The 25,771-nt window shown below is 39.2% G+C and overlaps 2 protein-coding genes across 6 annotated transcripts in view; both read left to right on the top strand.

Moving 5' to 3' along the window:
* LOC138960236 (voltage-dependent calcium channel gamma-1 subunit-like) overlaps window positions 1-17,259 on the top strand; it is a gene marked incomplete in the record, with an annotated part of 101,568 nt that extends 84,309 nt beyond the window's left edge. The window contains 2 exon segments of the mRNA XM_070332041.1: window positions 2,982-3,119; window positions 9,393-17,259. Coding sequence (XP_070188142.1) covers window positions 2,982-3,119; window positions 9,393-9,640 — 386 coding nt within the window.
* A 1,597-nt stretch (window positions 17,260-18,856) lies between these two features.
* LOC138960234 (neurogenic locus notch homolog protein 1-like) overlaps window positions 18,857-25,771 on the top strand; it is a 75,468-nt gene continuing 68,553 nt past the window's right edge. For all 5 annotated transcript variants that reach the window (XM_070332030.1, XM_070332032.1, XM_070332031.1 and 2 more), the window contains exons 1-4: window positions 18,857-18,988; window positions 20,100-20,184; window positions 22,184-22,378; window positions 24,150-24,379. In XM_070332030.1, the coding sequence (XP_070188131.1) occupies window positions 20,139-20,184; window positions 22,184-22,378; window positions 24,150-24,379 (471 nt within the window). In that variant the 5' untranslated portion in view covers window positions 18,857-18,988; window positions 20,100-20,138. The remainder of the gene's footprint in view (window positions 18,989-20,099; window positions 20,185-22,183; window positions 22,379-24,149; window positions 24,380-25,771) is intronic.

Below are 25,771 nucleotides of genomic sequence, written 5' to 3'. Positions count from 1 at the left end.
TTTTGGTGTCGGTTTGTGTGTGAATTGAATCTATAGAATAGAATAGCATAGAATAGAATAGCAAAATATTTTATTGCCACGAAACCTTAAGGCTTATACAGCACAAACCAAACAACAGAAATAAAAGAAGAATCATTGTTTCTTCTTCAGAAAACAGTCATGTACAAATTTACCAAGCTGTAACTGAAGTGTGTGTGTGTGTGTGTGTGTGTGTGTGTCTGTGTCTGTGTGTGTGTGTGTGTGTGTGTGTCTGTGTGTGTGTGTGTGTGTATGTGTGTGTGTATGTGTGTGTGTGTGTGTTTGTGCGTGCGTGTGTGTGCGTGCGTGCGTGCGTGTGCGTGCGAATGTGTGTGTGTGTGCGTGTGTGTGTGTGTGTGTGTGCACTGTGCGTGCGTGCGTCTGTCAGTCTGTCTGGTTTTTTTTGGGGGGATGTCTGTGCCTATGTCTGCGTTTTGGGAGAGAAAGAGCGGGCGTGTAGTCCGTCAAAACAGATGGCAATATTGTTTTTATATATAATGCAAAGGATTCGTACAAGCACCAGTTTACTCCTCTTTGAGTACAAATGTAAGCAGCTTTACAAAATACTTTTAGTGTGTCTTCCGATGTGAATGATGGCTAGCCATCTAAGTGGAAGTTATTCGTACGCGCTTAATAACCTCGCGTACGCCAACTCTGTGAACCATAATGACAGCTTTTAACGTCAAAAACAGTTAGGTTGCGTGGCCTTCATTCCAGCATTCGATTGTGGGTTTTTTTTGTCGAAGCTTGTTTGGTTCTAGTTTTCGTGCAGATTTGTTTGGTTATTTTGTTTTTCCTGTACACGTTTTATTTTGTTTGACTGGTTTTTATGCATTTTTATAACACAATTGTTGACCGATTTTATGTTTGAGAAATCAATGTATGTATCCTTACACGTACAAAACAGTACACAATAGAAAAATAAAGAAAGAAACTGAAATGAAGCGCACCATGAATATTGATATTAAAACCACCTTGAACTTGAGTCTACGAATGTATGAATTGTCCACAAACACATCCAGTAGACCTCAGATATAAGGTTCTGACGAGTGTTTGTATCTGTTCGTGGTTCCTTTACATTCAATTCGCAATGTCACTTAACATTTTCGGTTGCTGATACATTTGCGTGTTTTTTTCTCGAACATTATGACTTTTGCATCAGCTTCCCGTTGACTGTATAAACCCATCCCCACCCCCACCCACTTTCCCCATTCCCCTTCCCCCACACATACCACCACCCCATCACCTTTTCCGTTACCCCCGCTCATCAGGTAATTCGAATTGCACCATCACAAGATTCATGGCGAAAACGACTGTTCTGCCTGAATAAATATCACGAGATCAGATTAAGCCAATGCGATTTGTTGAGTGATCAGCCTCTGGAACCCTAATACCAGAGAGGTTTTTGATGTTGGACTGTCATGCAACAGGGTGATTAAATGTGCGCAGATTACTTTTACCGGTCTTGCTCGTGTAAACTTTTTATTATGTTTTTACATTTAGTCAAGTTTTGACTAAATGTATTAACGTAGAGGGGGGAATCGAGACGAGGGTCATATGGTGTATGTGTGTCTGTGTGTGTGTGTAGAGCGATTCAGACTAAACTACTGGACCGATCTTTATGAAATTTGACATGAGAGTTCCTGGGTATGAAATCCCCGAACGTTTTTTTCATTTTTTTAATAAATGTCTTTGATGACGTCATATCCGGCTTTTCGTGAAAGTTGAGGCAGCACTGTCACGCCCTTATTTTTCAACCAAATTGGTTGAAATTTTGGTCAAGTAATCTTCGACGAAGCCCGGACTTCGGTATTGCATTTCAGCTTGGTGGCTTAAAAATTAATTAATGACTTTGGTCATTAAAAATCTGAAAATTGTAAAAAAAAAAAAAGGTTTTATAAAACGATCCAAATTTACGTTCATCTTATTCTCCATCATTTGCTGATTCCAAAAACATATAAATATGTTATATTTGGATTAAAAACAAGCTCTGAAAATTAAAAATATAAAAATTATTATCAAAATTAAATTGTCCAAATCAATTTAAAAACACTTTCATCTTATTCCTTGTCGGTTCCTGATTCCATAAACATATAGATATGCTATGTTTGGATTAAAAACACGCTCAGAAAGTTAAAACGAAGAGAGGTACAGAAAAGCGTGCTATCCTTCTCAGCGCAACTACTACCCCGCTCTTCTTGTCAATTTCACTGCCTTTGCCGTGAGCGGTGGACTGACGATGCTACGAGTATACGGTCTTGCTGCGTTGCATTGCGTTCAGTTTCATTCTGTGAGTTCGACAGCTACTTGACTAAATGTTGTATTTTCGCCTTACGCGACTTGTTTTATTTTTATTTTATTCAATGTTTTTTCCAACGTTAGCAGAAGTCGTTCGAGGGGTTGGTGACACTAAAGTGTACTGTGAAATATAAATCACACCGATCTGTTTAACTTATTGTAATATTGTGGAGCTTTAAGTATGGAGAGCTTTGTGTGAGCCGGCTTTTGCATTCAATTAATATTTAACACCGTTCATTTTAGCTGATTATCGCAAACGACCGCACGTGTCATTATATTGTTAATGGTATTACGTAAAGAACGAACATTATGGCGATGATGATGATGATGATGATGATGATGATGATGATGATGATGATGATGATGATGCCAACTTGCTTTGTCAATACTTAAGGGAAATGGCGACACCCCACAATGACAAATATTTTAAATGTGTTTACTAATGATGATGATGGTGATAATCAGCAAGATGACGAGAAGGACCCGAACGGGGATGTTGATGATGAGGAGGACAAATAAAGGTTCTGACATTCTTAATTTGTGTGCTTTTAAATATTGCCATGGTTGTAGTAAATGATTGTCTATCTATGGCCACGCGCATTATATAGAACCGTTGACACTAATGCACTGTCTAACATTAATTATGTTGTACATTTTGTCTGCAGATTACACCAGAACTGCAATAGCCTTCACTATCATCGCTTTGGTCATCACAATCATCGGCCATAGCTTCGCTATTTACTCCTTGAGAAGGCCTCGCTACATCATTAAACGTCTGGCCGCCCTACTGCATTTCATGACAGGTTGGTGTTAACTCTATTTAATTTTTAAGATTCTGCCGGGCTAAAAACTATTTTTTTAAAAGTCAAACAAACATCGCACTGACTTAAGGTTATTTGAATTTGGTTCGGGACGGCTGCATCGGCTTTTTGTCTGTGTATGTGTATCCCTGTCTCTCTCTATCTCACCCTCTCTCTTTAGCTCCACCACAGAGCAAAGGGACACACACACACACACACACACACAAACACAAACACACACACACACACATATATGCACACACTTACACACACACATGCACACACACACACACACACACACACAAACACACACACACACAAACACACACCAACAACAACAAACAACACACACACTAGAACCACACTCACTCGTGCCACCACCCCCCCCCACACACACACACACACACCCCTCCCTCTCACGCTCACCACATTATCTAAATCTCTTGTGGGAGGGGGGAGATAGTAGACAGAAAAAGAAAGCCTCAACGTGGCAGCTGAACTAATCACATTCATCAGCGGTATGTCCCGCCATGTCAGATGGAATGCTGCGCTGTTTATCGTTGGATTCAGACCTCTCGTGAGTAATCTACGTAAAATTTGCGCAAGCCAGACCTCATTGCTTTTACGTGGATGACACAATATTTTCCGCTACGTCTGTCTTCATTCTGGTTCCTTGTAATTGGGCATTATTAATTTCGTATGCCTCCGGTCTTTAAGTGCTTATTGTGGTCATTTGTCCGTACATTTTTTGTATAACTGTTGCCAAAGTGGTGTGCCCTGTTTCTTATATCCCAGCTTCTAATGGTATCCACAAAGAAGATGACTTGTGTATTTACAGATGATTCCGATCAAGGAGTCACATCCCTGTGAACAGCATGAGTGACTAGCAGTTAGTTTGATTGTCAATTTCTTGTCATTTATTTTATCTTTTTCAGTTTACCCGCTCTCAGTGATGTGAGAAAGTGTAAAAGCAGACTGATCTGTCAGTCTTGGAATTGAATGCACCTCTCTCTCTCTCTCTCTTTAAGATTTTAATCAACACTTTATTTCGCTCGCAGAGAAACTGAAAGCCTGTCTCATGCAGAATGAGTCCCTTGATATTGATGTCTCTCTAGAAAAATTAAAAACATTTTGTGGACGAAAGTTGACTCAAAACGAAACGTTTTCTATTCCACCCATTACTGTCCACGAGGTTGGAAAACTGATAGAACAGATGGCGAATAAAAAGTCAATGGGTCCCGATAAGATTCCTGTCTGGTTGCTCAGACTTGCTTTACCATACATAATTGATTCACTGACTTATGTCTACAACCTTGGCATACAACAAAACGTTTTTCCCTCTATTTTAAAATGTGCCAAGGTAGTGCCACTCCCAAAAAGCAAGGATCTTACGGACCCTAACAACTTTCGACCAATTTCCCTCTTACCTGTTTTATCTAAGCCTTTGGAGAAGCATATTCAGAAATATTTACTGGAATATATGGAACGAATGAATTTGTTTCATCCATTTCAGTCTGGATTTCGCTCTAAGCATTCATGCCACACTGCTCTCAGCTCTTTATGTGAAACTTGGCTATCAGCTATTAATGAGTCCGAAGTAACAGGAGCGTTATTCCTGGACTTTAAAAAAGCCTTTGACCTTGTAGACCACTCCTTATTATTAAAGAAATTACAATGCTACTTAAAAGATGACTCTGCTTGTGCCTTCTTCGAATCATATCTTTCAAAACGGAAACAATATGTATTCATCAACTGTAAAACTTCGTCGAATGATTTTGTCAAAAGTGGTGTGCCTCAAGGGTCTGTATTAGGACCTATATTGTTCTGTATTTATATAAATGATTTACCTCTTCATGTGTCAGATGAGAAAGTAAGATGTGAGTTCTTTGCGGATGATTCATCAATCCACACCAGTCAGAAGTCTTTGGTAGCCGTCAACCAATCTCTTCAAAAAAGTATAGATGAGATGACAGAATGGTGCACCACTAATGCAATGGTTATTCACCCTGTTAAGACGAAAAGTATGGTGATTACAACTAGACAAAAACACCAATTAAAACCCTTACAACTTCAACTGTCAATTGATTCAACTCAAGTGCAACAAGTTAAAGAGCATAAATTATTAGGGGTTACCGTTGATCAAGAATTTAAATGGCAAACTCACTTGAGTAAAATTTGCAAATTAGTATCTAAATATTTGTACTTATTGTCTAAATTAAGACATTATGCTGACGTAGAAGCACTCAAGTTGTTTTATTACGCTCACATAATGCCCCATATCAACTTTGCTTCAACACTTTGGGATAACTGCAGTGATGTTCATCTCAAACGACTCAATTCTCTTCATCGCCGTGCTGCAAAACTAATTCTGCATGAGTCAAATAAGCCAACAGATGATAAATTAAAGCTCCTTAATTTCCTTCCCTTGAAAGATCAGTTGACGCTAAACAAGGCTGTCTTTATGTACAAAGTAATTAACAATAATGTTCCTGGGTATTTAAAATCCCATTTCAGACATGCCACAAAAAGATATGGGTCCCAGAACCTGATTCCCCCCATCCCTCGTCTAGACTTGTATAAGTCAAGTTTAGCCTTCTCAGGAGCGTCTCTATGGAATTCCATACCCCTACCCCTCCGAAATGCCTCTTCTGTGAAAACGTTTAGGCGCCAGTTTCATTCCCGCTTAATGGGTAAATAGAACACTTTTCATGTCTGATATTTTAGTGCTTTTTACATTTAGTCAAGTTATGTTTGTATTTTGATTTGTTCTTTATGTGTATGTATTGATAATGATATACATGCGAATGATTGGGACAATTCCTCCTCACATTTGTTATTAGTTGTTTTGGATGTTTATATGCAATGCATTATTGCAACTATGCTGCAATTTCCACCCTATATTGTTTTTCCCATTTTTGAATGTGTATACAAAACCATAACCCCTTTCTTATTACTATTTACATTATGTACGTCTGTAAGTAACAATAACCTTGTCAATTTTACTATCTATATTATGTGCGTCTGTATTAAGTGTTTGTATAAGGGACAGGTTGTAAGATTAGGCTTTGCCTAAAACCTCTATCCTTTGGTAATAAAGTTCAGTTTCAGTTTCAGTTTCAGTTTCAGTTTCTCTCTCTCTCTCTCTCTCTCTCTCTCTCTCTCTCTCTCTCTCTCTCTCTCTCTCTCTCTCTCTCTCTCTCTCTCTCTCTCTCTCTCTCTCTCTCTCTCTCTCTCTCTCTCTCTCTCTCTCTCTCTCTCTCTCTCTCTCTTCGTCTCTCTCTCTGAAATGGCAAACTCACTTGAGTAAAATTTGCAAATTAGTATCTAAAAATTTGTACTTATTGTCTAAATACAAGGATACAAGAATACAAGATATTTATTCACCAATTTTGCAAAAGGATTTCATCTTGGCACGGCACGGTAAAAATAAAATAAAAACCAACCAGACACATATGCAGACACACATCACCATGCATGCATACATACGTACATTACACTGTCATGCACACACAGACACAACTCACACACACACACACACACACACACACACACACACACACACACACACACACACACACACACACACACACACAGACACACACACACACAATTATTTACATTCTCACACATAACCAGCCACATATCTACATCACAAATTCACATCGTCGCCTTGTAAACGTAAAAACCATATCAGTTTAAAAGGGGTGCCAGTAATATCAATACAACATTAGTGAATACTAGAACAATACCTAAAATTAAAAAGTAAGTAGTACATGTAATTATTATCATTTAGTCAGATCATCACATAAAATTATATAATCATGATCTAGACAGTTTAAAACAACAGTATTAACAGACTATCACAGATCTACTCAAGCACCTGAACTTAGAGTCGCATTGCACAAAACTACTACCATCACAGAACTACTCCAGCACCTAAAAAATAAGGACCATTCCACATTGCACATATTTCCACTATCACAAGTTATGAGAACAGTAATGGAATGCAGTGAAAGGACTAAGTAACAAAAGAATTAAGACATTATGCCGATGTGGAAGCACTCAAGTTGTTTTATTACGCTCACATAATGCCCCATATCAACTTTGCTTCAACACTTTGGGATAACTGCAGTGATGTTCATCTCAAACGACTCAATTCTCTTCATCGCCGTGCTGCAAAACTAATTCTGCATGAGTCAAATAAGCCAACAGATGATAAATTAAAGCTCCTTAATTTCCTTCCCTTGAAAGATCAGTTGACGCTAAACAAGGCTGTCTTTATGTACAAAGTAATTAACAATAATGTTCCTGGATATTTAAAATCACATTTCAGACATGCCACAAAAAGATATGGGTCCCAGAACCTGATTCCCCCCATCCCTCGTCTAGATTTGTATAAGTCAAGTTTAGTCTTCTCAGGAGCGTCTCTATGGAATTCCATACCCCTACCCCTCCGAAATGCCTCTTCTGTGAAAACGTTTAGGCGCCAGTTTCATTCCCGCTTAATGGGTAAATAGAACACTTTTCATGTCTGATATTTTAGTGCTTTTTACATTTAGTCAAGTTATGTTTGTATTTTGATTTGTTCTTTATGTGTATGTATTGATAATGATATACATGCGAATGATTGGGACAATTCCTCCCCACATTTGTTTTCTCCCTTTTGTTATTAGTTGTTTTGGATGTTTATATGCAATGCATTATTGCAACTATGCTGCAATTTCCAAACTATATTGTTTTTCCCATTTTTGAATGTGTATACAAAACCATAACCCTTTTCTTATTACTATTTACATTATGTACGTCTGTAAGTAACAATAACCTTGTCAATTTTACTATCTATATTATGTGCGTCTGTATTAAGTGTTTGTATAAGGGACAGGTTGTAAGATTAGGCTTTGCCTAAAACCTCTATCCTTTGGTAATAAAGTTCAGTTTCAGTTTTCTCTCTCTCTCTCTCTCTCTCTCTCTCTCTCTCTCTCTCTCTCTCTCTCTCTCTCTCTCTCTCTCTCTCTCTCTCTCTCTCTCTCTCTCTCTAGCTCTCTCTCTCTCTCTCTCTCTGTCTCTCTCTCTCTCTCTCTCTCTCTCTCTCTCTCTCTCTCTCTCTCTCTCTCTCTCTCTCTCTCTTGTGTAAATTCATCTCCGTTCTCTACTACCCTGTGGAAAATAATAGCAGACAGAAATAGACGCAGTTTACTTCTCGCAATCTGTTTACATTGTCAAACATTGACTGAATGTTTTAACGAGGGCTATGTCTCCCTAACTATATGTGTTAGTTTGTCTGTGAAAAGCATTTCAAAAACTACCCAAGTTCGCTTTTGCTTGCGCAATTATAAGGGACACAACTCAGTGAGTTGATATGTCAAAATCGGCTGTCGATGAACTAAACATTTTGAGTTGCATCCCTTAGATGGTAAAAGATCAGTGTAAAAGTGAAGTCGATTCAGTACTCTGTTTACGACAATCTGTATGACGCTGTTTTAGATGATAAGATGAACACACACACACACACACACACACACACACACACACCACGCACCTCACACAAACACACACACACACACACACACACACACACACACACACACACACACACACACACACACACACACACACACATACACACACAAGGAGAGAGAGAGTGAGAGAGAGAGCAAGAGAGAGAGGAAAAAAGATATTCAATGGTATCAAGAGAAATTCAAGTTTTACGCCCTCACGGCAAAGCCATTAGGGGCATGTTTCCGGGTTTCTTCTTCGTCGTTCGCTCAGACAGCAACTCCGGAGGCCCTGTGAAGGCTGCTGTACGCCGGAGGCTCTCCATGGGTCCATAGTGTTTGTCCCTCATCGGTGTGTCAGCAGGCCAGGTGTTTCCGGGTTTTAACCCGACTTTAGATGAGATACACAAGTGTATGCGTGTTTAGGTGGTATCAGCCATCTGCACTAATGGCAGAATGGTATCAACTAGACCAAGCCTCATTTATGTGTTTGCACGATTGAAGGTGTTTAAAACAATGTTTGACTTCAGAATGTCTTAACACTACCGCATAAATGTCATTCAATCAAAGGATCACAACAAGCACTGTTTTCAATGTGTTCAAAGTATTTTGTACTTCAGCCTCACCCATCGGTTAATCAACTTAGAGAGATATTATTATGTTCATAATTTTAAGATATTTAAATTATGTACATTATTTTGTATTTGTAAATATCATTTTGGGTGATTGATGAGATGAGGATGATTATAATGATGATGCTATGGATGTCTGCTTGTTCCAGCGGCATGCCTCTTGGTGCTAAACGAGGTCTTCGTCAAGACGGTGAACCACGAGAAGGAGAACATGCCGGAGAGGATCCCCAGGGAAGCGGAGACCAGCTACGGCTTCTCCTTCGTCCTCTCGTGGATCGTCTTCGTCATGTTCGTCCTGGCGGGCCTCGTCTTCCTCATCTACTCCAGGAAGAAGAAAGCGGAGTATGCGGACGGCGAGGACTTGGAGGACGAGCCCATGCAGCTGGGACGACGATAGTCCGCGTGTCTCGCGCTCATTGGCTGGTTTCTGCTGAGTGTGCGTTTTTTTGGCGACGGCACACTTCAAAACAATTTGAATTCGTTGGTTGGTTGGTTTCTACCGAGCTTAGGTTTTAGTGAAAAGCGAGTTCCCACGTGTGACGCTCATTGGTTTGTTTCTATTGCGCGTGGTTTTGGCAACGACTGGTTACAATGGGCTTGACATTTGTTAGTTGGTTTCCATAGAATTTTTTATTTTTTTTTATTTTTCATTGTTTTCGAAACTTTTTCACACGTGCTTTGCAGTCACTGTATGGTTCTACCGAGGGTGTTTTTCACGACAGTTGTCGACGATCTTTGCACACATGGACTGGTATCTACTGAGCGTGGTAAACGCTGCTTATCTGTTGGCAAAGGATCCTCCTCGTGACTGGTTCCTGCTAGACTTTCTATTGAGAGGTTCTCGACTGTTGAGGATGACAGTAAACAAAACAAGGCGGATGGAAGAGCCTTTATCAGCAGCATTATCTGCGCTTGTGGTTCTTCGAACAAAAATAAGCGCAAAGAAGAGTAATGCTTTGCATTCTGAATGTGTCTGGCCTGTCGCGGAGTGTCTGTGCGTTGAGATGCCCTCGAGTAATTTACAATGCTACGAACTAGATGGAGGATTCAATCAAGTCATGGACTTGTGAAAGGACATTGCCAGCTGAAAGAACTGATTGTGTCATTTGAATTGAGCAGAACACAACGTGCACGTATTTTGAACGCAAAAAGTTATAAATGACATCATACTTGTTTTGACGTATATATGTGTCACCATGCTGTTTTCATGCACACGCACATACGGATGCACTTTGCACAACATATGATCTTCCTGTACATTTTGAGCTTTGGAGACTCTGTTATGAAGACACTAATTGTACACAATTTGAAAGATGGTGCAAGTAAATGACGCTACGTGTGGTTTTGTAATGCTGCTTTGTGGAAATGGCTTTTTTCTATTTGTTACTTATTTTTTTATAGATACTGATTTTTCTCTTCTGCTTAGGCATTTTAGGATTCCAAGATTCAGTAACTTAAAAGACTGGTGACAATGATTAAAAACTACTCTGTTTTCTTACCTAAATAGACATCCAACGTCGGTCTGCCCCTTTCTAGCGTAAACATGAGTTTAGCTTATCATTTCTTCCCCTGGTTGATACCCATGCACAGCATGTTATCAACGTGGACTTTAACGTGTGATCGTGCTTTAGTCGTCTGTAGGTCTGTTTTGCCGTCTGTCCTCAGGGTGCTTAGCTGACACTATACCATTTGTGTGCTAATTCGTCAAACGAATGCTTTCTACATGGTGTTTGTTAGACCACAGACAGCTTCACATGCGGAGGCAGTACATGCTGCATTAGATATGGTCTTGGACGTCAGTGGAAAGCAAAGGAACAGACAGAATGTACGAGGTAAGCAGGGCTGGAGGACTGACAGCTCAGTTTTGTTTTGCACGATTGTTGGTTTGGACACAAAGCATCCAACAAGTGTTGTTCTGGATCGGTATTCAGGAAACCACACCAGCGGCACTTGACCGCATGGTGGCGCTGTTCGTGCTGTAAGTCGCCCTAAATGCCATAAATTAAACCCCGTTTCGACCCGCCAAAGTCACGTGACGGCTTTAAACTTACCGGACCTACCCCTCGGCGCAACAGTCGCTAAAGGCATGATGCCGCCCGGTAATCTCTTGATGTTTGGATGGCTGTGTCCGCATGTGGTCTTATATGCCATGGGGCGCCTCGCTGACCGCGCTTATCTCGGCTAGTAGTAAGCGTTGAGTGGCGGTGATTTCCTTTGATAAGGGTGTATGTGCGCATGCGTACAGAGCAAGAGGTGAGATAACTACCTAGTAAAAATAAAAGCGCTCAAAGATGGCCAGTTAAATCGGAATTCAGATCCCTAAACCAAACAGCTCCAGCCGCTGAAGCCACCTCACATGTTTTTGATTTTCCTGAATACGACTCCAGGTTATTGATGGTTCTCATTGTTATGGACAACCTGCAATTGGCTTTGGCAGAGCAATTACTCAAGAGATGCACCAACAGCGTTAAACCACAACCTTTTATTCATGTTTTCTGCCCGTTCCTGGTGATTTTGACATCTGTTCTTTTCTAGTCATCGGGGTAACACGTGTTGTGCCACTGTTTTGGTGTGGTTTTCGATTTAATGAATTTTCTTTTATCTTTCCTTGCATGTTTTTGTACCAGAAGTCCCTGTATCCATAACATCGATTCTATTCACTCACTTTGAACAGAAATGTGTAGGCACACAAGCATCGATCTGCAGCCAAGAAGTCGTTGGAACATTCTCCATTCAGATTATTTCCCACAATGTGCAGTTGATGTCATGATTTTTGTCTTGCCAGTGTGTCTTATCGGTGATGGTCTTTCTTAGAGGCACAGTTTCCATACTTACTGATTATTGCAATAATTATTATTTGTACATTGTCGCATTGTTTGAGCCACATTTTTTAATATAAGCATCATTTTTATATATCACCATTTGGTACATATCTGGAGACAGCTATCCAATAGAATGGCAAGAAGGTAGACACCCTGCATACCAAAGTCTTGAGATCTGTCCACGACTTCCGGAAGACGGTTTACTTTGCGACCACATCCGCACTGAAGATATAGTACGGCCATCAACATGAAATACTGAAAACGAATAAGATTATGCACACATCTGCAAAGCTAAGGATAGTTTGTAACAATTGTGTTTTGGCCGTTACAAATATCAGATAGTTCTTGGTACTGCCAAATTCAACAGATGATAAATAGCAAATAGATGCAACGGCATAACATTCTCACAACTTTATATGTATGTAATGTTTTCTTCAAAAGAAAAGAGAGAATATGTTAGGGGGGAAAAGCCTGAAGGAAATGTTCAAAGTATCACCCTCTGTACCATCGGGTTGCCTTTGTTTTTTGCATTAAAAAACCGTACACACTTTGACTTTTAAATCCAGTGTTTTTAACCAATAGTGTAATCACTGACTTGTGTTTAATATGACGCACTTTATATACTACTGTGGCTGTTATGCATGTTTCCTTTCTTTATTCTCAGGCATGTTTGAACCCAAACGTGAAACGCACATTGATGTTAGTTAAATGTTTGTTTTTTAATTCATGCGGTGACCGTTTGGATTTAATTAATTGTCATCGCTTGCAAGATTTCATCTGAAACACTCGTACATGTTGCTTTTATTGCTGTTTGCTTTCTGTTATAAGAGGTATTCAACTTGATACATAATCAACGCATCAAAAAGCTTGTACATGCATTTTCTCTGCACGGTTCTGGCTGAAGTAAGGTGTCTAGTTCAGGCACTATTTGCATATTGGAATGGATAGTTTGCAAACTGGAGTGCATTTGTTTTACCAGCCGAGTGAACTGGCTATATTTGTTTTCCTTGAGACGTTATCCTTTTTATCTCTCTCATTATTGATGTGGTTTTGAAACGTCAAAAAGGAAAAATATGTTTGGGTCGCCAAGGTTTAACTCGCACATTGTGAAAACAATACTAAACTAACTAACTGAATCAACGTTTGTCATTGTAATCTTAATGTGCACACATACACGCACACACACACACGCACACGCACACACACACACACACACACACACACACACACACACACACACACACACACACACACACACACACACGCACGCATGGGGTCTCTTGACTTAAATGTGACAAAATAATCGTGGGTGGTCACAGAATGCTATTAAAGGTCCTTGTCTACATTTTTATACCGAAATCGTCATTTGACCATTAAAGGTCCTTGTCTACATTGTTATACCGAAATCGCCATTTGACCATTAAAATGCAGAGTCTATTATCTACAAATATCAACAATACACCCCCTTTCGATCAGGAAAGACGAAGCCAGTGTAGCCGTTTGAAAATTCATTTTAGTATTCCAGCGTAGTACTCATAGTATAGGATATCCTTATTTGAAAAATGCCAATTGCAAAACTCCTCTCAAATCCCGTGCATTTCGTGCGTTTAAAAAAAGCGTGGACAGCGCTCCAGTGTCAAACTGTTGCTGCACTTGTTTGGGCGTGGCTATAAGCATAGTGACTTGAATTTGATTGGTCAGTATTTTTAGGCAAAGCACATGTTCTCAGCAAACAGAAAACAAAATATTGGAAGCGTGAGTCACGCTACCCAAAAATAAAATCTTTTCTTACATATATTTGTTAACTATAACTTTTTTCCTCATGGTTCATTTATCATCTGACATAACTTTTTAGCGAAATCTAACCATAAGATTATTGAAAAAAAGCAATAATGTAGACGACCACCTTTAACAATTATTAAAAAAAAATCCTTTTTTACTTAAATTTATAACTGGAAAAGTGAGCTCCTTTTGAAATGGTGTAAAGAGTGTATTTTGTCCTAAATGGACAAAACAATCATATTGGCTTGCGGATTTAGTTTATCGATGAAAGGGCTTCCACAACAATATTATTTTTATATTCGAAGAAAATGTCTTAATTTGCTTTTATCCCAGAAACATTTAAACCACAAACTCACGAAGTCAAGACTTGTTTTAAAAATCCCTTCTTTTTTTCTTGTTTGATTCTAAAGTGTACTTGAATCTGTGATAAAACATGAGTCAGATGACCCCCCTACTCCTTTAAGTCTTCGAGTGTCTTGTTTATATTTATGTTTGCACTGAAATATGTCTTGGTATTGTTATAACTGGGTGCTTTTAGAAGTGCAAGAAGTGTTCCTTAAAATATCAGTGAATTTCATGATAGTCTGTTATTAAAATATGTGGTTCATGAGTATTTCAAACCTTTGAGTTAGGGCAGAGGTATTCATTTTAATAACGCATGAAGTGTTAATCTGATGAATCGAACAGCATTATAATACTTACGCAGCTATTCAAATGCAGTTTTAACATCGAATTCGGTTCAAGAAATGTAACACTGCATTTTCAGAACTACGTCAATTGGAATATAGGTTAGACAGAAGAATATCTTGAATTGTAAGGTAAATTCACTGTAGCCACTGCATCGTGGATAGTTTTAGCCGTTGAGCAGAGTGTGGGTTTTTTCTGGACTTTTTCTCTCTCGCTTTTTTTTAATGTTTGACACAGCTCCTTTACAACTATTGATCTGTGGATACGCATTTTTTCTTAAGTGTTAATGTTTTGTTTTATTTTTTGTGCGGAGTTTACTTTGCAATGCCTTGGGACATTTTGTTATTCAACGCATGGCTTGCTTTCTCTGCGCTTATATACTCCGTTATACATGTGTGCATATTGCTACACGTTACCATGGTGCAAACACTGAGGATACCTCAGTGTGTGTGTGTGTGTGTGTGTGTGTGTGTGTGTGTGTGTGTGTGCGTGCGTGCGTGCGTGTGTGTCTGTGTGTGTCTGTCTGTGTGTGTGCGTGTGTCTGTCTGTCTGTCTCTGTCTGTCTGTCTGTGGCTGTCTCTGTGTGTGTGTGTGTGTGTGTTTGTGTGTGTGTGTGTGTGTGTGTCTGTGTGTCTGTCTGTCTGTCTGTGTGTGTGTATGTCTGTGTGTGTGTGTGTGTGTGTGTGTGTGTGTGTGTGTGTGAGAGGGAGGGAGAGAAAGATAGACAAAGGCAGAGAGAGACAGAGATAGATAAAGAAATAGACAGTATGTGTCATGCTGCACTTGTGTCTGCTGGACTCCTCTTCCCATCATTTGTCATTTTTACCTGGTTTGCTTATATCTTTTTTTTCTATCTCTGTAGGAATTTTGGCACGAATCAATGATCATACACTTACAAACTTGAAGACAATATTGTGTGTTCATTAAACCTCTAAATGCTGCCAACAACCAGCGAAATCTGCAAGCAACACGAACCTTTGTGTTGAAAGTCTGCTTCAAAGTGTTGTCCTTGTTTGTCTGGGGAACCGATGATAGTGTGCATACATGTTCGATAAAAACTTTTGCGTTAAAAAACAGTTGTTGAATGGTGCTTATTTTCATATCATGTTTTCATGTATTCCTTATTGTTTCCCATAATAATGACGGTTTGTGTTGCTAAAGTCATTGATTTCTAGTGTTAAGATTTTGATTCGGAAACAAATTCGAAGCTGACGCGCCCTTCTGTTCGACAAGGCACGGTTCTCTACAAAAAGGAATTTGATAGTGGTATTCAGGACAGAAGTACCGTACGGTATTAGAGAATATGAGTAGATTTTGTTGATACCTAATCCAGTGTCAGTCCTTTCCAGTAGAACGTTGCCTTTAGTTTTTGTTAAAGCCTCCAAATCGTTTCTCTTTTTATATTTAGTCAAGTTTTGACTAAATATTTTAACATCGAGGGGGGATCGAAACGAGGGTCGTGGTGTATGTGCGTGTGTGTGTGTGTGTGTGTGTGTGTGTGTCTGTGTGTCTGTGTGTGTGTGTGTGTGTGTGTGTGTAGAGCGATTCAGACTAAACTACTGGACCGATCTTTATGAAATTTGACATGAGAGTTCCTGGGTATGAAATCCCCGAACGTTTTTTTCATTTTTTTGATAAATGTCTTTGATGACGTCATATCCGGCTTTTCGTGAAAGTTGAGGCGGCACTGTCACGCCCTCATTTTTCAACCAAATTGGTTGAAATTTTAGTCAAGTAATCTTCGACGAAGCCCGGACTTTGGTATTGCATTTCAGCTTGGTGGCTTAACAATTAATTAATGACTTTGGTCATTAAAAATCGGAAAATTGTAAAAAAAAATACAAATTTATCAAACGATCCAAATTTACGTTTATCTTATTCTCCATCATTTGCTGATTCCAAAAACATATAAATATGTTATATTCGGATTAAAAACAAGCTCTGAAAATTAAATATATAAAAATTATTATCAAAATTAAATTGTCAAAATCAATTTAAAAACACTTTCATCTTATTCCTTGTCGGTTCCTGATTCCAAAAACATATAGATATGATATGTTTGGATTAAAAACACGCTCAGAAAGTTAAAACAAAGAGAGGTACAGAAAAGCGTGCTATCCTTCTTAGCGCAACTACTACCCCGCTCTTCTTGTCAATTTCACTGCCTTTGCCATGAGCGGTGGACTGACGATGCTACGAGTATACGGTCTTGCTGAAAAATGGCATTGCGTTCAGTTTCATTCTGTGAGTTCGACAGCTACTTGACTAAATATTGTATTTTCGCCTTACGCGACTTGTTTTCTCTTTGCATGTGTTAACGTACATTTTATAATTGCGCCTTTCTCTCGATTTGTTGTGTCAGACCTTTGTTATTTTTCCGTTGGTACATGTTGACATGATTTAGGGCAAACATTTAATTTCGGATGCAGCAATGCCGCGTGGGGGTCTTGTCAACAGTGTTTTCCTTGTATGATTCCCCGTGTGGCTGAATGTTTGTGAAGTTTGACCATTTTTCCTAAATCGTTGTACACTTGCAATATTATTGACCCTCGATTTGTTGTTTTTCCTCTTGACTTCTCTCAACACAAATGTTTGCACGAAATGTTGTTTTGTGTCCTTGATTTGTTTTTCTTTTTCAACATTTGACAAATATGGTTTATTTTACTACCGATTGATATTTTTTATGTAATGCCTTTTACACACTGAAATTAAAAACTGTCAAAATCCCAAACAATCTTCGTTTGTTGTAAATCTTAGCATGCGGAGTGTGTGTGTGTGTGTGTGTGTGTGTGTGTGTGTGTGTGTGTGTGTGTGTGTGTGTGTGTGTGTGTGTGTGTGTGTGTGTGTGTATAAAGGGTGTGTTGTGAGGTTGAGTGGGTATTATGGAGTGTGTGTTTGTGGGTGTGGGTGTGCGTAGGTGATTGGATTGGTGTTGTTACGCTGAGTGTTTACTATCAACAAATACAATGCACGAGTCACACGCATTGTGACATCAATGTTATACAAAAAAAGTCTGAAATTAGTGCATACAAAAAGAGATAGAACGAGACTTAAGACAGTCAGATTGGCACAGACACACACATACAGACAGACACATACACATACACACAATGTCGCATGCATACACACACTCACACGCACACACACACACACACACACACACGTACGCACGCACACACACACACACACACACACATACACACACACATACATACATATACATGCATGCACTCTCACCACACCAACACCAACGCAACCACGTCCTCACATACAAGAAGTACTTCACCCACCGATGAGAATGGCAAACAGGCCCGACAACGATGACGCACCTCAACGAAGCAGTAATCAACAAAATCCTACATGCTTTTGTGCAACGAAAGCCATTTGTGCGTTTACCGACTAGACACCAACATCCTCTCAAGAAAAAGCAAACAGCCAAGACTGCGCTCTTCCCTTTGAGAAGGCAATCCTAAAATAAAATTATCGAATGATGCGTAGGTGTTTTCTCTTTCTCCTTTAAAGATACCTTCTTTCTCATATAACCTATCTTGTGTGCCACCACTCTTCTCGAGGAGGCAACCATGACATTTAAAAAATACAACATAAAATATGTGAATGGTGCCATTCTTTCTTTAACATGGCTGTATTCCCTTGTTATGTATACTATTCCAAATCCGTACTCACTTCTTTCATGGGATAGGACAATCTTTCACTTAAACATCTACACAAAATCCAGAGCTTGTCTGCTTTCTGCGCAGAGCGAAAATTGATTCCTGAGTTAGTTTCATAACTGGTACCCCTATATCGATATGATTAATTCAGAATAAATTGTGCGTATGCGTCATAGCAGAAGGATGCTCTTGTACCATTTAAAAACCTCGACAAATCTGTACTGATTTACAACATCGTTTTACACGGGCTGAAAGCATCTTTAACATTTATTGAAATGGTACATCAATGCAGTAGCTGCCTCTCTTCTTTTAAGAAAAATAATAACAAAGAAAAGTGTCGCACTTCCTGAAGGAAAGCAAATAACACCCCGTGTTTCTGACAGCAAGTAGCGCTTTCCCAACGGAGGATGAGATTTGCCGACACAAAGTGGCAGGACCGGTTAGGCGTAATTGTCAAGCCATCCCCACAGGGTGGACCACTGTTAGCATAGGTTTTGAAAAAGCGATTGGGTAAATACCCAGAGATCATAGGCGCGTCTTTGGATCAATTGTTTGCGGATGCATGCATACAAAAAAGGGGAAGGTTCGTACATGTATACATCACAGGGGAAAGGCACTGAGCATCACTTTGTCCATATTCAGTCATACCTTCTTTTTTTTCCCTGTTTCGTGGGTTTGAACGGAAGCTGGAGAACATTCGGTGTTTTAATTTGTGGACACCAGAATGGTAGTGTGCGTGTCAGTAGCGGATACATTGGATTATTTCATTGACGTTCGGATGAGGTGAGATGTATATTTACCATTTTGTTTCTTTCATGTGGACCTTCGTAGAATTTACAATGCAGTCAAGCAAAATTATACCTGAGGCGATCAGGTTTTGCAAGATATAATGTGACTAAGGTTGATGACAAATGTTGTACTACTGCTTCCCTACTAACAGGTGTATAAGACAAATTGAAATATAAACAAATGATGAACACTTACATAAGCGGTGTTCTCCAAAGCGCAATTTGAAACTGCCTCAGTGTTAGCAACTCTTATAGGACAAAGTGTGTATGTGTTTGTGTGTGTGTGTTTGTGTGTGTGTTTATGTGTGTGTGTGTGTGTGTGTGTGTGTGTTAGTGCGTGGGTGTGTGTGTTTGTGTGTGTCTGTATATCTGTACATATATATGTCTGCCTATGAGTGTGTGCGTGGGGGGGTGCATGTGTGTGTGTGTGCGTGTGTGTATGTGTGTGTGTGTGTGTGTGCGTGTGTGTGTGTGTGTGTGTTAGTGCGTGTGTGTGTGTGTGTGTGTGGTGTGTGTGAGTGTGTGCCTGTATATCTGTACATATATATGTCTGCCTATGAGTGTGTGTGTGGGGGGGTGCATGTGTGTGTGTGTGTGTGTGCATGTGTGTGTGTGTGTGTGTTTGTTTGTGGGTGTGTATGTGCGCGTGTGTGTGTGTGTGTGTGTGTGTGCGTGTGTGTGTGTGTGTGTGTGTGTGTGTGTGTGTTTGTGTGGGTGTATCTGTCTGTCTGTTTGTGTTTATGTGTGTCTGTTTGTGTCTGTGTCTGTGTCTCTTTGTGTTGATAATTTGAAGTGCCAATTTAGTAATCCTATAAAAAAAATATCCAAAACATATATTCAACAACATTAATGTATCAGTCACGCATTTGATGCTGGCGCATTCCGTTCGGATATCTTCAACACATAATGTATATAAACAGTACCATCACATGCGATTTCAACGGTGAACAAGGGAACGTCAAAACTACATTAAAAAAGCTTAGGAATAATGTCAGACCTATGAATAAGGGACTCGTTTTAGAAATTAAAGTGTAAGAATAACACAGCTGCGAATGTGCAAATACGGCACCCCTTTTTTGACACAATTTGTTATGTGCTATATTTAGGTAAACCAGCCGGCTTCTCTTGTTTGACATCTCTTCAACATGGATTCCTGTCGTGTTTGGCAACGTTTCGCCCTGCTTCTATTTGGTACGTTCTGTTTAACTTTCCAAGGGTCTATTGACTGCCACTAAAGTGAATTTGAACACGCAGTTAACTGAAGTTAGAGTATGTTTTTACATTTAGTCAAGTTTTGACTAAATGTTTTAACATAGAGGGGGAATCGAGACGAGGGTCATGGTGTATGTGTGTGTGTCTGTATGTGTGTGTGTGTGTGTGTGTGTGTGTGTGTGTGTGTGTGTGTGTGTGTGCGTGTGTGAGTGTGTATATGTGTGTGTGTGTGTGTGTGTGTCTGTGTGAGAGAGTGAGCGCATGTGTGTGTGTGTGTGTCTGTCTGTCTGTGAGTGTGTGTGTAGAGCGATTCAGAGTAAACTACTGGACCGATCTTTATGAAATTTTACATGAGAGTTTCTGGGTATAATATCCCCAGAAGGGTTTTTTCTTTTTTTCGATAAATGTCTTTTATGACGTCATATCCGGCTTTTTGTAACAGTTGAGGCGGCACTGTCACTCCTTTATTTTTCAATCAAATTGATTGAAATTTTGGCCAAGCAATCTGCGACGAAGGCCGGACTTCGGTATTGCATTTCAGCATGTAGGCTTAAACATTAGTTATTGACTTTGGTCATTAAAAATCTGAAAATTGTAATTAACATTATTTTTTTATAAAACGATCCAAAATTACTTTTATTTTATTCTTTATCATGTTCTAATTCCAAAAACATATAAATATGTTATATTTGGATTAAAAACAAGCTCTGAAAATTAAAAATATAAAAATTATGAAAAACATTAAATTTCCGAAATCGTTTAAAAAAACAATTTCATCTTATTCCTTGTCGGTTCCTGATTCCCAAAACATATAAATATGATATGTTTGGATTAAAAACACGCTCAGAAAGTTAAAACGAAGATAGGTACAGTTAAGCGTGCTATGCAGCCCAGCGCAACCGCTACCGCGCTAAACAGGCTTGTCACTTTCACTGCCTTTTGCACAAGCGGCGGACTACGGTCATTGGGAAAAAATGCAGTTCGTTTAGTTTCATTCTGTGAGTTCCACAGCTTGACTAAATGTAATAATTTCGCCTTTACGCGACTTGTTTGTCTATTAAAGGAGGGGTATGTTCAGAAACACATATTTGAATTTCATTTACACCATAGGCAAATTAGTGCACCCGAAACCGACCAGAGAAAAAATATGTTGTAATTGAAATGCAGATCCAGTAGATAAACACTGGCATAACAGAAACATGGACACATTTGTCTGTTTTTTAATGTAGGCTGAGAGTGTACCGAGAATGGACCAAATAACACAGATTTTTACAGTCAGTATCGAGATCCAACAGATGTTGCTTCGATATTCATCTACAATAACCATAACGTCTACCCAACGCAGAATGGACAAGATAAAACAGATTTTACAGTCATTCAGGTCCATTGGTTTGTTTTAGTTTTTGTTTAATTGTGATCTGTATACACAGTGACCATCACGTCTACCCAACGCAGAATGGACCAGTTAACACCGGTTATTACAGTCAGTATCTAGGTCCAGTGGTTTGTTTTAGTTTTTGTTTAATTGCGATCTGTATACACAGTGACCATAACGTTTATCCAACGCAGAATGGACCAGTTAACACCGGTTATTACAGTCAGTATCTAGGTCCAGTGGTTTGTTTTAGTTTTTGTTTAATTGCGATCTGTATACACAGTGACCATAACGTTTATCCAACGCAGAATGGACCAGTAAACACCGGTTATTACAGTCAGTATCTAGGTCCAGTGGTTTGTTTTAGTTTTTGTTTAATTGCGATCTGTATACACAGTGACCATCACGTCTACCCAACGCAGAATGGACCAGTAAACACCGGTTATTACAGTCAGTATCTAGGTCCAGTGGTTTGTTTTAGTTTTTGTTTAATTGCGATCTGTATACACAGTGACCATAACGTTTATCCAACGCAGAATGGACCAGTAAACACCGGTTATTACAGTTTGTATCCTGTTTAATGGTTACGATATGTATCCACAGTGACCATAACGTCTTCCCAACGCCAGAGGATCGTGGGCTGTTACTTCACCAACTGGTCTCAGTATCGCGCGCAGTCTTTCGCCAAATTTCGACCTAACAACGTCGACCCAGGTCTTTGCACCCACGTCCATTACTTCTACGCCAAGATAGACACAACCGAGAACAACATAAAAACGATAGAATGGAACGATGAAGGTGGGTTTGCTATACATAGAAGGGGTATTGTTAAAGGTATTATCTTTTTCGTGGTTCTTCTTCTTCTTCTTGTCGATCACACTTGTTAGAATTATTGTCAGCCCGGACAGCGAGACGAATGATGCCGTCTTCTCCAGGTCTTCCTTTCCTCCGTACAGCTTGCAGTGGAGGGAGACTACAGTTGGCCACACGGTTTTTCTCAGACACTCAAGGATGGTGCATCGCTGAAGGATGTGTTCAGTGGTCTGGTCCTCTAGTCCACAGCTGCAGGGGACCAGCTTCAACCTTTTAGAACTGGTCATGCTTTGATTTGAAGTGAGATCATCGCTCCCCTTTTAGACATACCAGAACCCAGAAACCTTGGGGTGAGTGGAAATGTCTTAATGAATTAATTTCACTTGTCACTCGGGTCTCTCTGCAAAATCATTTCACCCACCAACAATATATTCTATACAAGAAGCAGTCATGGAGTCTGTTTTGGGTTTCCAAGTGAAAGGGTGGCCTAACCCCATAAGACAGTCTGGGCTGATCTGAGACAGTTAGTTAGTTAAATGTTGCTTTTTTGGGTCCAGCGGACCGTTTAGGCCAAATCAGGACCCCATCTGAGACAGTGAGCTGAGCTTTTGTTCACGAAGGAGATGTCAAATTGTATCATGTGACGATATTGTGCATGCACTCAGCACATTTTCATTTGCTCAACATCTGATTTTAGAACTAATGAAAGACGTTTGTACAAAGTTAATAAATTCAGTTCAAGCATAAAATCGTCACATGCTTGCTGATTTTGGTCAAAAGTAAACACACTTTAAAATCAAGCGACAAACGATTATCTTGTTCAACGAACATACCAACTTGTTGCCATGGTAACAATGTGCATTGTGCAATGGTTAAGAAAAAATAATCACGGTTCTCTACTCTTCTTGGCGATGCTAGTTTTCTTGAGTAATCATCGCTGTGATAACAAAACTTTCAAAGATGAAAACACTGCTGTGATTTTCTGAGGTGTACCAAACTCAATCAATGTTATTCCTGAATATAAAGACCCACAAATACTGTACTAACATTAATACAAAGGTGACTACACAACTAGACAGCTTTTGACCCTGATGCCGTGTTCAGGTCTCATAAAAGACAAGACAAAACAAAACAAAATAATTATTCCTAACATACTTCTTGTGTAAGAAACAAAAGTGAAACAATCTGTATTCCTAACACACTTCTTGTCTACGAAACAAAACAGAACCAAATCGTTATTCCTAACATACTTCTTGTTTGCGAGACAAAACAGAACAAAAGCCTTATTCATAACATACTTTTTGTCTACGAGACAAAACACAACAACATTCTTATTCCTAACACACTTCTTGTCTACGAGACAAAATATTACAAAATCCTTATTCCTAACATACGTCTTGTCTACGAGACAAAACACAACAACATTCTTATTCCTAACACACTTCTTGTCTACGAGACAAAACACAACAAAACCCGTATTCCTAACATTCGTCTTGTCTACGAGACAAAACACAACAAAACCCGTATTCCCAACATTCGTCTTGTCTACGAGACAAAACACAACAAAACCCGTATTCCTAACATTCGTCTTGTCTATGAGACAAAGCACAACAACATCCTTATTCCCAACACACTTCTTGTCTACGAGACAAAGCACAACAACATCCTTATTCCTACCATACTTTCTGTCTTCAAGTCAAGACAGAACAAAATCATTGTACCTAACATACACCTTGTTGTCTATATTTCCATGCAGCGACATACAGGCAAGTAACGGGCTTAAAGACAACCAACAGTGACCTGAAAGTTCTGCTGACCGTAGGAGGTCCAGGTGTGCTTCAGCCAGAATGGATGAACATCATAAACTCTGCACTGGACACTTTCTGCAACAACGTGGTTACCTCCCTTAGAAGCTTCAACTTTGACGGTGTTGAAATAGACTGGACATCCGCTCCGAATAACGACACTTACATCAGTGTTGTCCAGGTTCGTCCGATTTGTTTTGAATTCAGCGTGCTGTAACATGAAGGGTTTGCTTTTGGCCATACTGTTCAAATAAAATTGTTGTTGTTGTTGTTGTTGTTGTTGTTGTTGTTGTTGTTGTTGTTGTTGTTGTTGTTGTTGTTGTTGTTGTTGTTGTTGTTGTTGTTGTTTGTTGTTTGTGGTTTTTGATTTGTATTGTTTTCAATCGTTAATGATTTCTTACCTACTGTGTTTTTATTTTTGGGATATTAACCGGCATATTGACATACTGACGTGTTCATTTATCAATGATAAAATTAGTGCCATAGATTGAAGAGGTATAGATTTTCGTATCCATGTATCATTTATTAATTTATGTTCTTACTTCTCTAGTTTGATTTTTTATACTCGCTTTTTTACATTTAGTCAAGTTTTGACTAAAAGTTTTAACGTAGAGGGGGGAATTGAGACGAGGGTCGTGGTGTATGTGTTTGTGTGTGTATGTGTGTGTGTGTGTGTGTGTGTGTGTGTGTGTGTGTGTGTGTGTGTGTGTGTGTGTGTGTGTGTGTGTGTGTGGAGCGATTCAGAGAAAACTACTGAACCGATCTTCATGAAACTTGACATGAGAGATCCTGAGTATGGTATCTTTTTCATATTTTGGATAAATGTCTTTGATGACGTCATATCCGGCTTTTCGTGAAAGTTGAGGCGGCACTGTCACGCTCTCATTTTTCAACCAAATTGGTTGAAATTTTGGTCAAGTAATCCTCGATGAAGCCCGGACTTTGGTGTTGCATTTCAGCTTGGAGGCTTACAAATTAATTAATGATTTTGCTCATTAAAGTTGTCATTAAAATCGATTTTTCGCAAAGAGATTTAATATTGATTGCATCGTATTCTTCATCACATTCTGAATCTAAAAATATATACATATGTTATGTTTACTCTTAAAATGTGATCACAATTAACAAAAATAGATTAATTAGTCTTAGGATTAAGATTTAAGAAATCGATCCAAAAATGATTTCATCTTATTCTTTATCATTTCCTGATTCTAAAAACATATAGATATGATAGGTTGTATTCAAAACAAGCTCGGAGAGTTAACACGAATACAGAAGAGCGCGCTTTCCTGCTTAGCACAATACGCTACCGCGCTATTCTGGCGTGTTAATGTCACTGCGTCTTGGTGAAAAAATACAGTGCGTTCAGTTTCATTCCGTGAGTTCGACAGCTTGACTAAATGTAGTAGTTTCGCCTTACGCGACTTGTTTGTATTTCGATTGAGTCGTTTGATGCTGCAAGATCTTATCACACATATAGTATGCAGCATTAACAGCTAGATAGACAAGCAACAGAATGCATGATATAGAAAATACCGTAAAATTCCACATTAAACACAACACCATTTTCCTT

This window comes from Littorina saxatilis, linkage group LG2 (genome assembly GCF_037325665.1).
Source record: "Littorina saxatilis isolate snail1 linkage group LG2, US_GU_Lsax_2.0, whole genome shotgun sequence".
NCBI lineage: Eukaryota > Metazoa > Mollusca > Gastropoda > Littorinimorpha > Littorinidae > Littorina > Littorina saxatilis.
This window is presented reverse-complemented; position numbering and strand designations above follow the sequence as displayed.